The sequence below is a fragment of the Oxyura jamaicensis genome, chromosome 2, assembly GCF_011077185.1.
Source record: "Oxyura jamaicensis isolate SHBP4307 breed ruddy duck chromosome 2, BPBGC_Ojam_1.0, whole genome shotgun sequence".
In the NCBI taxonomy this organism is placed as follows: Eukaryota; Metazoa; Chordata; class Aves; order Anseriformes; family Anatidae; genus Oxyura; species Oxyura jamaicensis.
This window is the reverse complement of record NC_048894.1, coordinates 124,282,142-124,295,933: the sequence shown is the minus strand read 5'-3', so window position 1 is coordinate 124,295,933 and position 13,792 is coordinate 124,282,142. Positions and strand designations below refer to the sequence as shown.

Sequence of the window (13,792 nt, the reverse complement as noted above, 5' to 3'; positions counted from 1 at the left end):
CTCTACCGACATTAAGGCTGTATTTCTTTCCATACCGAATCTCCACTCTGTTTGTGCTGCCTTGCTCCTGGGATGCCTGGTAATGTTTTCCCAGTGTTTTACAACAGGGGCAGAGCTGGTGCAGCCGGCAGCACGGCCAGACAGTGCCAGATCAGGGAACCAGCTCCCATTCTCCATGTTATGTGGCTGCAGTGGAAAAATAGGCCAGGGCTAGTCGCAGGGTAATGCCACCAATCCCCATGGAGCAGGAAAAGGGGTTTCCAAGAGGCTTTGCAAGGTTGGGCCTCTGCAGCTATTTTCCTAACCCCTAGCATTCAAAAGTCATTCATCTAGTGCAGAAATAATAAACTTTATGTGCTTTTGATTTGTTTGTAGGGCCCCCAGTGAACCTAGAAAAGATAGAAGTAAAAATAGGAAAAGCAAACTTTACATTTTTATACTGCTACTTAACTCCAGAAGCTAGAACTGTTGAGAAAAGCAAAAAATACAAACTTGTGACTAAATACATGAGTATATTCAGCGCTAGAAATTCATGCATCATTTATTTTTTTTTCAACCTTCCTGCAATAAATTTTTGTTCTCAATTAGCCCCACGTGCTGTATTGCTGAAGAAAATATTTGCATTTCAAGTTCTTCCTTGTGCTTGCCACCAGGGCCACGCTGCTGACAGTCCTTGCACGCACTGTTCCTGTACGTGCTGATCGAGTCTTCAAGAGGGGCTTTGTACTTCAGTCAAAATTGGCTAATTTATTGCACCGCCGAACATTATAAGGACCTGCAGATTGTAACATCAACATTAGTTACCTCTGGAGCTGCTTTTATGAGGCTGTCTGAGGCCATGGTTTCCTATACAGTGCTGCTTAAATAAATGTACAGGAACCAGTGGCCTGAACGTGTAGCCTATTCGAAGCTCTCTGGCCTCTTAACTTCTTACGCAATTAAGTTACAGATCCAATTATAAAGTCCATCATTTGGGAGCACTTGTGATTTATGATGCTTTTTGTAATGCCTAAACAAATGTTGTAATGTAGTATGTGTTGTCACTGTCACAGATAATATCTAAATAGCATTTTCATATTTTTTACATTTGTTATAGCATTTCCTATAGCAAGTGGTGTGTTTGTTGATCATTTAGGGTTGGGACTTCTGTGGAAAAGGCTGGCGAAGGGAAAGGAAAATGGGGAAGTCAAGTGATTTTGAGGGACAGCTGATGATACAACAGAAGTGGTCAGGGATCAAAGGATCAAAACAAAGAAATGGGGAACCATTTCAGCAGATGCTTTCAGAGACTGGGTATGAGGCTTGGTGGATCCTTGGTCTGACCTGGTCTTGCAGTTTCTATGTTAATAGTCATTAAAACCTGTTTCACTTTTCTATGAGTAAAACCTTGCCTCTCTGTGCATAAAAGAGAGCAGCTGATATATATATATATATATATATATATATATATATATATATTTTTAGAGAGAGAGGGTTTTTTGACACAGATGTGTTGTTGGTGATTTGTCTGAACTCTGTGGCTGTAACAGTTGAAAAAAAAATCTTCAGCAAATCTTCTGTATTATGTGAGAAATAATCAGAAAAAGTCACCCTTGTAAATCCATAAAACCAGGACGTCATGTGGTGAACATGCTTGCACGCCATCGCTGTAGCCCATCTGCTGTCCCTGCAGCTCTGGCGCATGGAGTATAATCCCATGTTCCCTGATAGTCAAGATGCTATCACTGGCTACAGCAGTGAGGGGATGAAAGCAGGAAGATGGTATCCATACCCATTATAGTAGTTTGCAGTGTGAAACCAGGGATCGCTTTATGATACCAGGAACAGATGGGAAACGAGTATCGTTGCTGACTTTATTAAAAGCTCAACCATATTTTTAGAATTCATTTACAATTTTTAGACTATGTTTTCAGTACTGTATCATCATGTGGTACCAGCTCTGCTACACTGTAAAGAAAAAAGAAAGTGGGGGTGGAATAGAGTGGGGAGGGGAGGCCCACTGCAGTCTTCAGAAACAGAGCTTCTGGTGAGTTTAAGTGGCAGAGGAAAGTGGGTTATCAATATTTCTAGTGCATTTATTTCTATCAGATTGTTTTAATCTAAATTATTTAAACTATCCAATAGTCTTAACAGTCCCTTTCCAGAACAGTTTTGTTTCATCATTATTTACAATGGTGTCATATCATGTATGAAAACACTATAAGAAGGCACCTAAGATTTTCCTGACTCTTTTCTCATGAAAGCAAGAAATGCCAGAAATCCAGGATGAGGCAGTCCAAGTGACCAAAGGCTCATTGCGAGCGGGTGGCCACAGATAGGAAAACACCCAGGGGTTCTCAGAAGCAGTTGCTTTGCTTTATGTCTAAGCACTGTATAATATCATTGACCTTATAACCTCTACCAAGGAAAGAGTTCAGAGGAAATTTGACTGCAGAATTGCAGATCTGCAGACAGTGGAAGATCCTATACATTTGGGTACATTTTAATTTGTACAACTGATACTTTAATTTTCACTAATGGTGAATTTGCAAGAGCACGTTGGTCTACCTGCACATGGTACTTTCATTAATTCCTACAATGAGTCGTCTTCTGATTTATCATTGTAGAAAGAACAAATTCTTGTTATAATAATTGAACTGAGATTTCATGTTTATTAAAATAATCTATTGCATAATATTCAAAGTTTTTTAAAAAGGTTTGCAGTATAGACCCAACGTTTGCATACTTCCTCGAAAAATAATAAAATAATGTTGTTCTGTGTATAGAACTTGTAACAAAAAAATTATTCATTAACTTAAAATCCAGAATATGTATTTTATAGTGTTATTATTGTTATTATTACTTCTTCCTTAAACACAAATATCATTCACTGAATAGTAAAAATAATATAGTCCATTACTTAATAGGAATTGTAAACCATCTTGATTTTAAAGTTCCCATATGTATGAATGCCACTTACCTTTGGAGTTGTGTACACTGTGATACTCTATGCTATAATACATTGCAATTTGTGACTTCATACTCCAGAAACGTTAAATCATTCTTGCCTGTAATTTTCAAACACAGCACTTCAAACTGTATGTGCTTTTAATTTACTGGTAGTTGAAGTGGCAGTGGAAGGGGTTATCAGTATTTCTAGTGTATATATTTCTATCAAATTATTTTAATCTGTGTGATCTTATTTACTGGTAAATAACACAGTACAAAAATCACGTGGCAGTGAAAATGTGCTCCCAGAGGCCTTGGAGCAGAAACGAGCCCACTGTTTCTCGGTACTGTTTCAAGCATATTGCGGGCTTGTGTTTTTCCTTTTAAATACAGCGATCATGGAAAAGTTGTGCAGCTGTGAGCTTTGTGTGCTTTGTTAGGTCAGTCTCTTAATAAGTCTTGATCCTTGTCATCACTCACTGCACCTTCATAAGGAGTCCCTTGTCTTTGCCCAGAGATAGGTTTTGCAGTTTAGTAAAGTGTCTAGCAGAGAAAAAGCAGAAGTGATTTCATTTGTGTCTTCAAACTTCACAACTGAGAAGCAAATACACTAGTTATGTTTCTGTTGAGTCATTAAGGGAGATTTTTTCGATCTCATTTCCAGTATTGTTGCACTGTAACTGTTTCATAGCTAGTCTTGATACGCCGAGATCTCTTACTGTGTTGCTTAATGAGCACTGCTCTGTCATTTAATACATAGTTTTCTTTACTGCAGAAAAAGCAGCAGCAGCTAATGAAGATGAAGTGCAAAAGGCAGATGTATCATCTACGGGTCAGAGTGTCATCGACAAGGACGCGCTTGGACCAATGATGCTTGAGGTGAAGAGCACAAAATTCCTTTATTAAAGCCAGTTCTCTGCCCCCATGGATGAAATGAAGTGAAAAAGCGCAGTTGGAGGTTTCTGTAAAAGAATGGTCATGCAATACAAGCCACCCTGGCAATTTAAGATTATGGCATTTATGAGTGGGCAGCATATTTCTGTTGGGTTTGATGTTAAAACTCTGTCTTTGGGGGGATGAGGGAGGAGACATAGAGACATAGAAAGAGAGAATTCAGCTGCTATATTACAGTCTTCTGTGTCTGTATGTGCATGTTTTATTTGTGTTAAACCATGACAGATTTGAAAGAGCTGCTGTACCTTACAATTAACTGACAGATGCAGTAGTGCACACATGAATAATACTTCCTTTAAAATTGTGTGTCATTGCTATACAGTTATAATGATTTATTATTTCAGCATTTTCAGCTTTACTCTTCTCCCTCTAGAACATGTAAGGAATCTAGCAGAGCTTTTCAAGAGACATATTTCAGTTTATTCAGTTAAGGTTTCTGCCTGATTCTAGCTGTTATTTTGATACCCAAAAAGGCTGCATGGTTAAAACCTAGCTTCTAAATGCAGTAATAGTAATGTTGTGTAGGTATTTTATCTGGGATCATAATGTCATATGCTACTATCCTTTGGTGCTACTGCTCTATCTGCATAAGCTCACTTGCAAATTGTTTATTCCTGTTCTGGCAGTGGGCTTTACCTGTAAGGAAGAATAAACGTTGCTTCAGACGAAATAAAACACAATCCCTGAATTTAGCTAAAGGAATTAACTTTGGCTGAAGCATAACTATTCTGTCATTTCTGAATGCTTCAGTAACAAGATGCATGTTATATCCGTTTTAAGTATTGATGAAAACATAGTTTTCAATACCATGTATGAAATAAAGACTCCAAAGGCATACTACTAAACATAAGGAAGATTAGACAGGTTGGAGTGAAAACTTTCTGCTTTGAAAAGCTGGGGTAACAAATTAATTGATTTAATTTAATATTTATTGTACATGCTCACTGAACTGAATGTTGTTGGTTTTGCCATCAAAGTTAAACATCCATCTCTTTCACAGCTACATTAAAACTTATCTTTAAGTTCCTATTAATTTAATTGTAAGGACCTATTTTAGTCACAGGGAAAATAAGGATAAGATTTTTTATTCCTAGCTTGTCTTAGATGATTAGCCACCGCAGCAAACATGACATGTAAAATCACCAGTCTGTTCCGTTATTCCATTTAGTTTATTTTTCCTTTACAGAATGAAAGAACTGAATAGCATTGCATATTAACAATGAAAGATTGTGGAACTAAATTAATAAACTGTGGTCCTCTTGCAACAAGAAACTTAAAAGGACTGAAAGTTGTTACAAATTTACTGTGAAAAGACTACAGATACTTTCTTTGTGTCTTTATCTTTTTAAGGAAATGCAATTAAGTTATTTCATCTTTACAAAACCCCTTTATACAACCTCTTAAAAAATCTACTCTTTTTACATTGCCAAATAGTAATAAAAATGGCAATGCTGATGAACACTTTCTGACTTGATTTGGTTTAGAAACGTAATTGTCTGTTTTTATTAAAGAATAAAACTGAAGAATCCTCAAACTAGCAAGTGTTTCCAGCTGAAGAAAGTGAGTAAAATTCATCACGCAGCTGCCTCTGAGGAATAGTTTAACATATTTCTTGGTTAAAGCAGAAAAGTAGATATAGAGGGAGCGTAAAAAATAGTCATGAGAGAGCTGGCAAGAGCTCAGAATGAACACAGATTTATTTTCTGTTCCAATATATCATCAGAAATAATATCTGTTCTTGTTTTCTCTTTCAACATGTTGCCCATTATTTGTTCCCCCATTGTACCAATAGCTCTGAAGAAAAGTGTGCAGGCCTTCATTATTGTTCTAGTTGTTTATTGTGGTAGAATACGTCTGGGAACCGAATTAAGAAATCATTGCAAAAGTGGAAGTTTCTAAGAGATTTAAGTGGCTTGGCGCACATAACTTGCTCAAAAGCCTTCTGCTTACCTAAAATACTATTTTATTATGGCTTTTGCCTCTGAATAGAAAGAAATGGGAGACCGGCCTATAAGGCATGTTCCTCTGTCTGTATTACTCTAAGCTCAGATGACCATTTCTGTGGTCAACCCAAGAAGCAGCTGTGAGGAAGCAGCTCAGAGCTATTCCTTGCCAAATTAAGTTGCTGTAGTAGGAAACAGTAGGGAAAACTGAAGATTATTGTGGGATGCCCGTAACGCTAATAATCTCTTGCCTGCCCTCTCTGCCTTTGAAAGTCTTCTTAGGACTGTGATAAACATCTGCTATGGCTTTGGTTTTGCAATCCCTTTGAATTGATGTAAGCGTGGACTGTGGCCAAACAGAACGGTTCAGCCAAACCCACACCCTTCTGCCAGCTTTAAAAGCCCTGTGGTTCCACAGCAGGCCAGTTCGGATGACTGATGTGGCTAGCATATCATTTTTTTTCTTACATTAGATTTCGGTCAGCTCATCTCCCTGGTCTAGCTCTTTATATACTCAGAAATGCTGCTGAGAGGAAGGAGTTGTGGTGGTGTGAAGAGGCTGTGCTTACATTGGCTTCAAGCAGTGGTGAAATGCAGTTTAAGACAGCATTCTGTAGCAGAGATGCTGATAGAAATTAACTTGAGTGCCTCAATTAATTGAATCTTGTAAATCGTTATTAGTTAAACTAAATACTAGTCACCAGTAAAATGACATGGATGTCGTGAAAGCACATGGGAAGGAGAGAGCTTGCTACCGTAATGGAATCAGTGGGAGAAACCAAGAATGATCAGAAACAAAAAGAAGGCAGTGATATAAAAAGAAAAAAGAAAAGAAAAAAAGAAGGAAAAAAAAAAGGTCAGAGATTAGAATTTGTGACAATTAACAGGAGAAAAAAAGACCTAGGTTATCTTTGTTTAAAGGCAATCAGGAAAAGTATTTTCTTGTGCATTTATTTATGCTTTTATTATTTTGTAATTTAAAAGCAGCGCACAAAGAGCATTTGGCAATCATTAGCCCAGGCACTCTGCTCTTACGCTGTGCATCCACCACCGCTCCCTGAAACAAATCTGGTACCTGATTTAGCCTGGGGAGGACTCCTGGGAATTGCAGGGTCCCACCTCCCACACAGAGCAGGTCCCAGGCAGGTGGCCCGGGGTTGAGGTCAGCCCCGTTTTGAATGTCTCCAGGGAAGGAGATTTCACAGCTTCTTTGGGCAGCCCCTTCCCACATGTGACCACCTTCATGGTGATTTTTATTTTTTTTTAAAACTTAGATCTCCATGAAGTTTCCTGCGTTGCAGCCTGTAGCTGTTGTGTCTTGTCCTTCCCTTGAAAACCTCTGAACAGAGCCTGGCTCTGTCCTCTCTTGATGTCCCTGGTAGGTGGCTGAGGAGAGAAATACCATCTCTGCTTAGCCTCCTCTTTTGCACCGTCTGGATCTGCTAACTGCTCAGCAGTGCGCAGCATTTTTAATATGTATCTGTAGCCCGAGTCCTTGACAACTGCCTGTTAACACCAACATTTAAGTTGCGTCATATCAAAAAGTTGGTCATATCAAAAAATGCCACGTGCCTGCATGCACTTGCTGTGGCAGCTTCTCCTTAAGCTGTTTTGCAGGGAGCTGAGTTCAGGCTTAGTATGGATACATTCATTTTTAAATCTGTTAAATCATGGGTTACCAGTTTTTCTGATTTGCCTCTATCCCTGGAGGCACAACACTGTAGGTTCTGGTTTGAGACTGAAATGCAAACTAACAACTCTTTCAGTGATTTCCCACCACCCTTTGGAGAGAGGTGAATAAATCAGGCAAAGCTGCAGAAGTCTGCAGGGGTTAATTCTTAATTGAATGCTTAGATCAAAAGCTTTGGTGCTTTAAGTTTAAATCCTCCTTATCTGCTCATATGACATATAGTCAGAGGGATGTACTCTGAAATATTTCTAGCTTGCACAATCATGCTTGCATCTTAAGAAAAAGAAAGTTTGCATGAGAAGTTTTACTGATACTCAGATTTTTACTTTATACTGATCACGTAGAAGTAATGTAATATTTGGCTTAGGTTTCAGATAGCATACAGCAGGTATCTGAAAGAATCCTTTAGCCGTGTTGTCTCCATCACAAGAGATAATAGGGGAAACCATCAGTATAATTTAAGAAATGCCTAATTTAAATACTTCCTTGCAGAAGTTCTAAGTCCTTTAGAATACCATGGGGCTGAGATGAAAAGGTGAAATTAAACTGGTGTCAAATAGGAAAATGAAAACAGCCCTGTGAGCAGGGACTGAAGCTGCAGGATCCTCTGCACACCTCGCTGCTGCCTTGCTCGCTGCCTGCTCTCAGCCTTAGGGCAGGCTGGGCTGCCTTTCCCTTCCCTCCTTTGTAGCCCTGAGGTTCTCTCATTCCTGGCTGCATGGGGCCAAGATGCATTGCTGGGGATGCAGAGAGAGCCTTTCTTGTAGCAAATCCTATAACGTTTTCCTGGGCTCCAGGATCAGTCTCCCTGTGGTGAAAGGAGGGGTGAACAGGTTCTGTGTTTAGCAGAACTGGCTTCTAGTCCAGGTTTCCTGCTTCATAGGCAGGCAGATAGGTAGCAGCCTCTTCCCTTTTCAAAATTTATTATTGTTATTTTTGTTGTTTTGGATTTTTATGTTTGTTTCTATCTATGGATTTCATCGTTTTGCAAGGCGTGCATCTTTCTGTGCTTTTAAACTAGTTTGATATAAGATATGATGTTCAATATGAATTGTGGACTTTGCTATGACAAGAATGTAAGAACTGGAATGGATGCAGAAAGCTTCATAAAGAACTTCTAAAGTGTGAATTTATTTATTGGATATCTTTTTGTTTCTCCCCCCCCTCACCTTTTTGTTTTTCCTCTCAGGCCCTGGATGGGTTCTTCTTTGTAGTGAACCCAGAAGGCAATGTTATGTTTGTTTCTGAGAATGTGACGCAGTACCTAAGGTACAACCAAGAAGAGCTGATGAACACAAGCATATATAGCATCCTGCATGTAGGGGACCACAATGAATTTGTCAAAATCCTGCTGCCAAAATCTTTAGGTATGTATGTTTTCCTCTTACACCTTTATCTATTTAACTTTGGTTTCATAAATCAGCATTTCCATAACTTTAGTTAAAGTTCTTCCACTGCTTATGGTTTCATCATATTCTATTTATTTTTAACGCATTATATCAGCTGTATAAATGATTTATATTTTTCTGAAAAGCATCCTCCACTTTTCAGTCTTGCCTTATTTGTTAACTGATATTTTAAATGGATCTTTAGAGTGAATCACTAAAAGGCAGCATTTAGCTCTGTTAGCTGTCAGTCTTCTAGGCTGGTTATTCTAAAAATGTCTAAAAAAGAGAGGGATATCTTATGCAAAATCAGAAAGCTCCCTATGATATTTTTTTTCAGTGTTTTTTGTCTTATCAATATTTACCCTTCTCTTTCAAAAAACATTTTAGTTGCAGCCATTTTTGCATTCATACTAATATTGGTTTTAGCGTCATTATACTTTGGAAGCAGTGCAAAGAAAAAGGAAGTCAATACAGAACTCCTCATTTACTCACAGCAGTTTAAAAAGTATTATGTAATTCACTTTAGCATTTTATGACTTTGTGTATAAACCCCTGAAGAACTGAAAATGTAACACTTTTAATGGCTAAGCTCCATAAATTACTGCCTTTATTGCATTTTATGACTGAAGAGGGCAAGTGAAGAGTATTTTAAATACGACCCTTCTATTTCTTTATGTGGTGTTACATTAATTTGCTGTGACTGATGTCTACTACCTATATTGGTGCATGGCAGGATTTTGTTTCCTTTTTTACTTAAGCACTGTGTTAGGGTTTAGTTTTATCCACCACTGCACCCAGGTCATTGTCATCCCTTTAGTCTTTCCCATTGCAGCTGGGACCGTGTGTTTCAATATATTCCCGATTGCATTGATTTTTGTTTTTTTATAAAATGCATATGAGTTTATTTTCTTTCTATTTCTAATCTGGACACAGACTTTTATACACTGTTGCTATCTCTTTTGTATTAACCAGTTTTTAATTCAATGGACAGATTATACATACTGCCTTTTTTCTTCTAGGCACATAGGTTAACCAATCTCTAACCAGTAGGGTTTTTGCTGTACTTTATCACCTTTACATAAACCAATTTTTAGAATTTTGCTCTGCTTTTCTACTGCTGTCGTTATAAGTTGCTTTAAAAAGACACAGTGGCTGAACAAATTAGACATCAATGTTTTTAAAATATAGAATGTTACACATTACCTTGTTACGCACTGGTTTGGGCTCTAATATTAAAAACAGATTTTTGTTATTAAATTAGCTTGATTTCTGATCAGTTTGCAAAGTACCTTGATTAATTTCCTATGGATAAGCTGTAGAAATTATTTCTACCAGGTTTATCTCACTATATGATCTTTGCTTTGTTCAGTGAATGGGGGATCTTGGTCTGGTGACACTCCTAGGCGTAATAGCCATACCTTTAATTGTCGGATGCTGGTAAAACCTCTTGCTGATTCTGAAGAAGGCCATGATAACCAGGAAGCACATCAGAAATATGAAACTATGCAGTGCTTTGCTGTTTCTCAACCAAATTCCTTCAAGGAGGACGGTGAAGGTAATTACCACTTTTCATTTGTGTTATTACTTTCTCTTTCCACGCTATGTCAAATAGTTCCAGGATAGCAGTTCTGGTATGGTTGATAAAATGGCCTCTGAATTCTGAAAAAAATAAAAAGTTGTAAGGTGAAAGTTTTCCCTTTTTCAGTTAACTGTAGAAGGTTGTTTTCATGTTGGATTATGAGTATATTCACTAACGTACCCAATTTGTTCTGTTATAATGGTTTGAGAGTAACTCCATTTACATTAATGAGATTTTATACCCCTGTAATTTTAAGAAGAATGTCACAGACTGAGAGAAAGGTTTGAATTGGCAATCTTGTGAGTTCTCAGAATGCAAAGACAATTGTGATTCACCATTTCTTTCACCATTTTACTACTTCAGCAGGTAAATTTCCTTAGATTGTACTTCAAGCATTCAGATAAGTAAAAATGGTTTATTATGAAGCTGCTTCCTCAGGGACAGCAAGCATTTGGGTCATGTTTAAGAAATGTGGCTTAGAAGGTACAAAGCAGTGAGTGTTGAAGAAACTTGACCTCTGTGCATGCATCGTATTCCTTTTTATTATTTACCTTTCAAGAGGTTGAGCTACTACAGGTATATCCATAAACACATGCCAACAACTATGGGTCATGGTGGAGTCCTTGATTAATTTTTCTTCTTTGAAAGAAAACAAACACACCTCTCCTGTGACGTTTAATGTTATAGGAAATAGTGAAGATGTAAAACCACTGAGATCTATGTATCCTTTTATTGGTATGAACTATTATTTTTGGTCCAAAAAGAATTAAACAGTGTACTAAAAATATTTGAATTATTTTTGGAAACAAAACCTTCCTTATATATACAAATTACTAAAGTAACATTTTTTTTTAAGATTTGCAGTCTTGCTTGATTTGTGTTGCAAGAAGAGCACCAATGAAGGAAAGACCACTTCTTCCTTCATCAGAGAGCTTTACTACTCGCCAGGATCTACAAGGTATTGTGAAAGACATTTTTTTTAATACCTTTGTTGGGTTTTGTTTGTTTGCTTGTTTCCCCAAGGGGGAAATTGCTGTAACAACTGTTTTATCTAATCTCAGGCAAAATAACTTCATTGGACACAAGTAGCATGCGAGCAGCTATGAAACCTGGCTGGGAGGATTTAGTAAGAAGATGTATTCAGAGGTTCCATTCGCAGCATGAGGGAGAGATATCTTTTGCCAAGAGGCATCACCAGGAAGGTTAGGTTTCATATTTTTAGCACTTTCTATATTTAAACTGTTTGTCATTTGTATCTATTGGTTGTGTTCTCTTTGTTATGTCTACATGGAACACTTAAAGACTACTGACAATCACTTTTTTAAGCTTATTTCCCTAACACACTGATGGGTCTCTGTAGAGAGGTTTTACACCATTCTCCCTGTTTGTTTTAGCCTTCTTGTTATAACTGTGCTATATTGGAGGTTGCTTCAAATCTTGAAATTACTGCAGTTATTTTAGAAAGCAAGACCTTTGCATGTTGTCTCCCCATACGTTCATTACACAGTATTCTTCAGAATCTCAGCTTACACATTGAGTTCATTGACCTGCATTCCATTTCTCTGCAAAAAGAATGGACTTTTACTGTCACATTTCCTGTGAGAAACGCTCACTGTGAATTATCAAAGATGCAGCACTCATGCTATCAGGAACCCTACATTGTTGTACTGTATCTAGCAGATAAGTGTTAGAGGATTCACCACAAGCACTTCTACTCAGTCAAGATTATGGAAGGTAAGCTGTAGGAAACTACTGCATTGTGAAAGGTTCCCCATGAGGTTTTTGTGGTAGTGACTGGGTGGGGATTTTTCTTTTCATAAACCCTCGTTACTGTTAATTCTAATAAAACAGATCCAAATTACTAAAAACTAATAACCCTTTATAAACCACTGGAAAGTACTTTCAAAATCAATTGAGAATAACCAGAACATTTCCAGTGAAGGAGCATCAGTCTTTGGTTCATATTTGTAGAACAGGATTTACAGGTGGTTGTAACAGCCATTAAACAACTGGCAGGCTGTCTGCAATACTAAATGGTAGTAGGAGTCTCAAAGGATTCCATCAAATATACATACAAGCACATACGCCCCTTTAATCATGCAGTTTTCATTCAATGTTCTTTAATACGTTTTTAATATATCCTGCCTTCATGAAACCTTCATGTTGGGAATTTGGGGGCACAAAATTACTGTGGTATTTAATAACAGTTTTTGGGGTATACACAGGAGGAGTGCTAAAAGCTCATAACCTTATGCTGTGATTTCAGACAGCTCAAGGAGAGTATAGCATACAATTCAAGTTGCAGTAGGGATTTAGAGAGAGAGCAGTTTCAGGTAAGGATCGTTCTGCACAGGTATGATTTAGGTGTTTCTGTTGTGGCGTCCAGCCATGTGTTACTTCAGTCCTCTTCAAAGGATTCCTGACCAAATTAGCAGCTCTTACACTCAGTGCTGCGGTTTGAGTGCCTCTTCTCTCAGCTATGTGTGAACTGATAAAAATATACATGTTTGGGGGTTTTAACTGTATCATTTTGCAGCAGAGGCTTAGGATAGTCATATAAACTGTGAAGTTGGTTGAAATTAGGGGGCTCTTCTTGTGGAAGTGAAGAGAGTAAGTGATAAGAGGAGGAGGCAAAACCTGTGGAATTGCTTTGCTGCAAAGGATCCAGTACTAGAGATGAATAATGGCTGAAATGTTTCCATCCTGTAGTATGGAGAAGAAAAGGCATATCTTGGGCAGTAGCATCTTTGCATTTGACAGAGGAACTCCTTGCATTTTTTAAGTCACTTAAGTTTTTATTATGGTTTGGGAATAGAATCAAATTAAGTAGAAATCTCCTACATGTAATTCGGTGATACAGCGGGAGAAAATCGGCATTATCTTGACAAACAAAACACAACAACAATAAATAAATCTTTTGAATTAACTCTCTGTATAAAGCGCAGAATATATGGCAAGTTTTTATTGGCCACAGTCAGAAAAATAGTATTTCCTCAAGAGGAATACGGAAACATTCTTGTTTGCTTAAAGAATTAGTTTGGAAAATGATTTAAGTAGAGATTTCACTTGTATCCTGTTGGCATTGAGTATTGGAATTTCCTGATGTGGTATATGCTAAAGTTAAGAGCTTTGGACCTTCTGGTGCCCAAAGGTTAAACTGAAACAATGACATACCTAACAGTGAAATTTCGCTTTGTATTGTTTCACGATTGTAGGTTTTTGTTTTTCTTTACATTTTTACTCTGAAAACCCCCTCTGGTTGTTTAAATTGTGCTTCCTGTTTTCTCACTGCCTAAATAATACTTTAAAA

At 37.7% G+C, this 13,792-nt stretch overlaps 1 protein-coding gene across 3 annotated transcripts in view; it reads left to right on the top strand.

Moving 5' to 3' along the window:
• NCOA2 (nuclear receptor coactivator 2) overlaps positions 1-13,792 on the top strand; it is a 196,991-nt gene that overhangs the window by 135,531 nt on the left and 47,668 nt on the right. For all 3 annotated transcript variants that reach the window (XM_035316110.1, XM_035316113.1, XM_035316111.1), the window contains 5 exons: positions 3,704-3,807; positions 8,705-8,882; positions 10,273-10,458; positions 11,339-11,440; positions 11,544-11,684. In XM_035316110.1, coding sequence (XP_035172001.1) covers positions 3,704-3,807; positions 8,705-8,882; positions 10,273-10,458; positions 11,339-11,440; positions 11,544-11,684 — 711 coding nt within the window. The remainder of the gene's footprint in view (positions 1-3,703; positions 3,808-8,704; positions 8,883-10,272; positions 10,459-11,338; positions 11,441-11,543; positions 11,685-13,792) is intronic.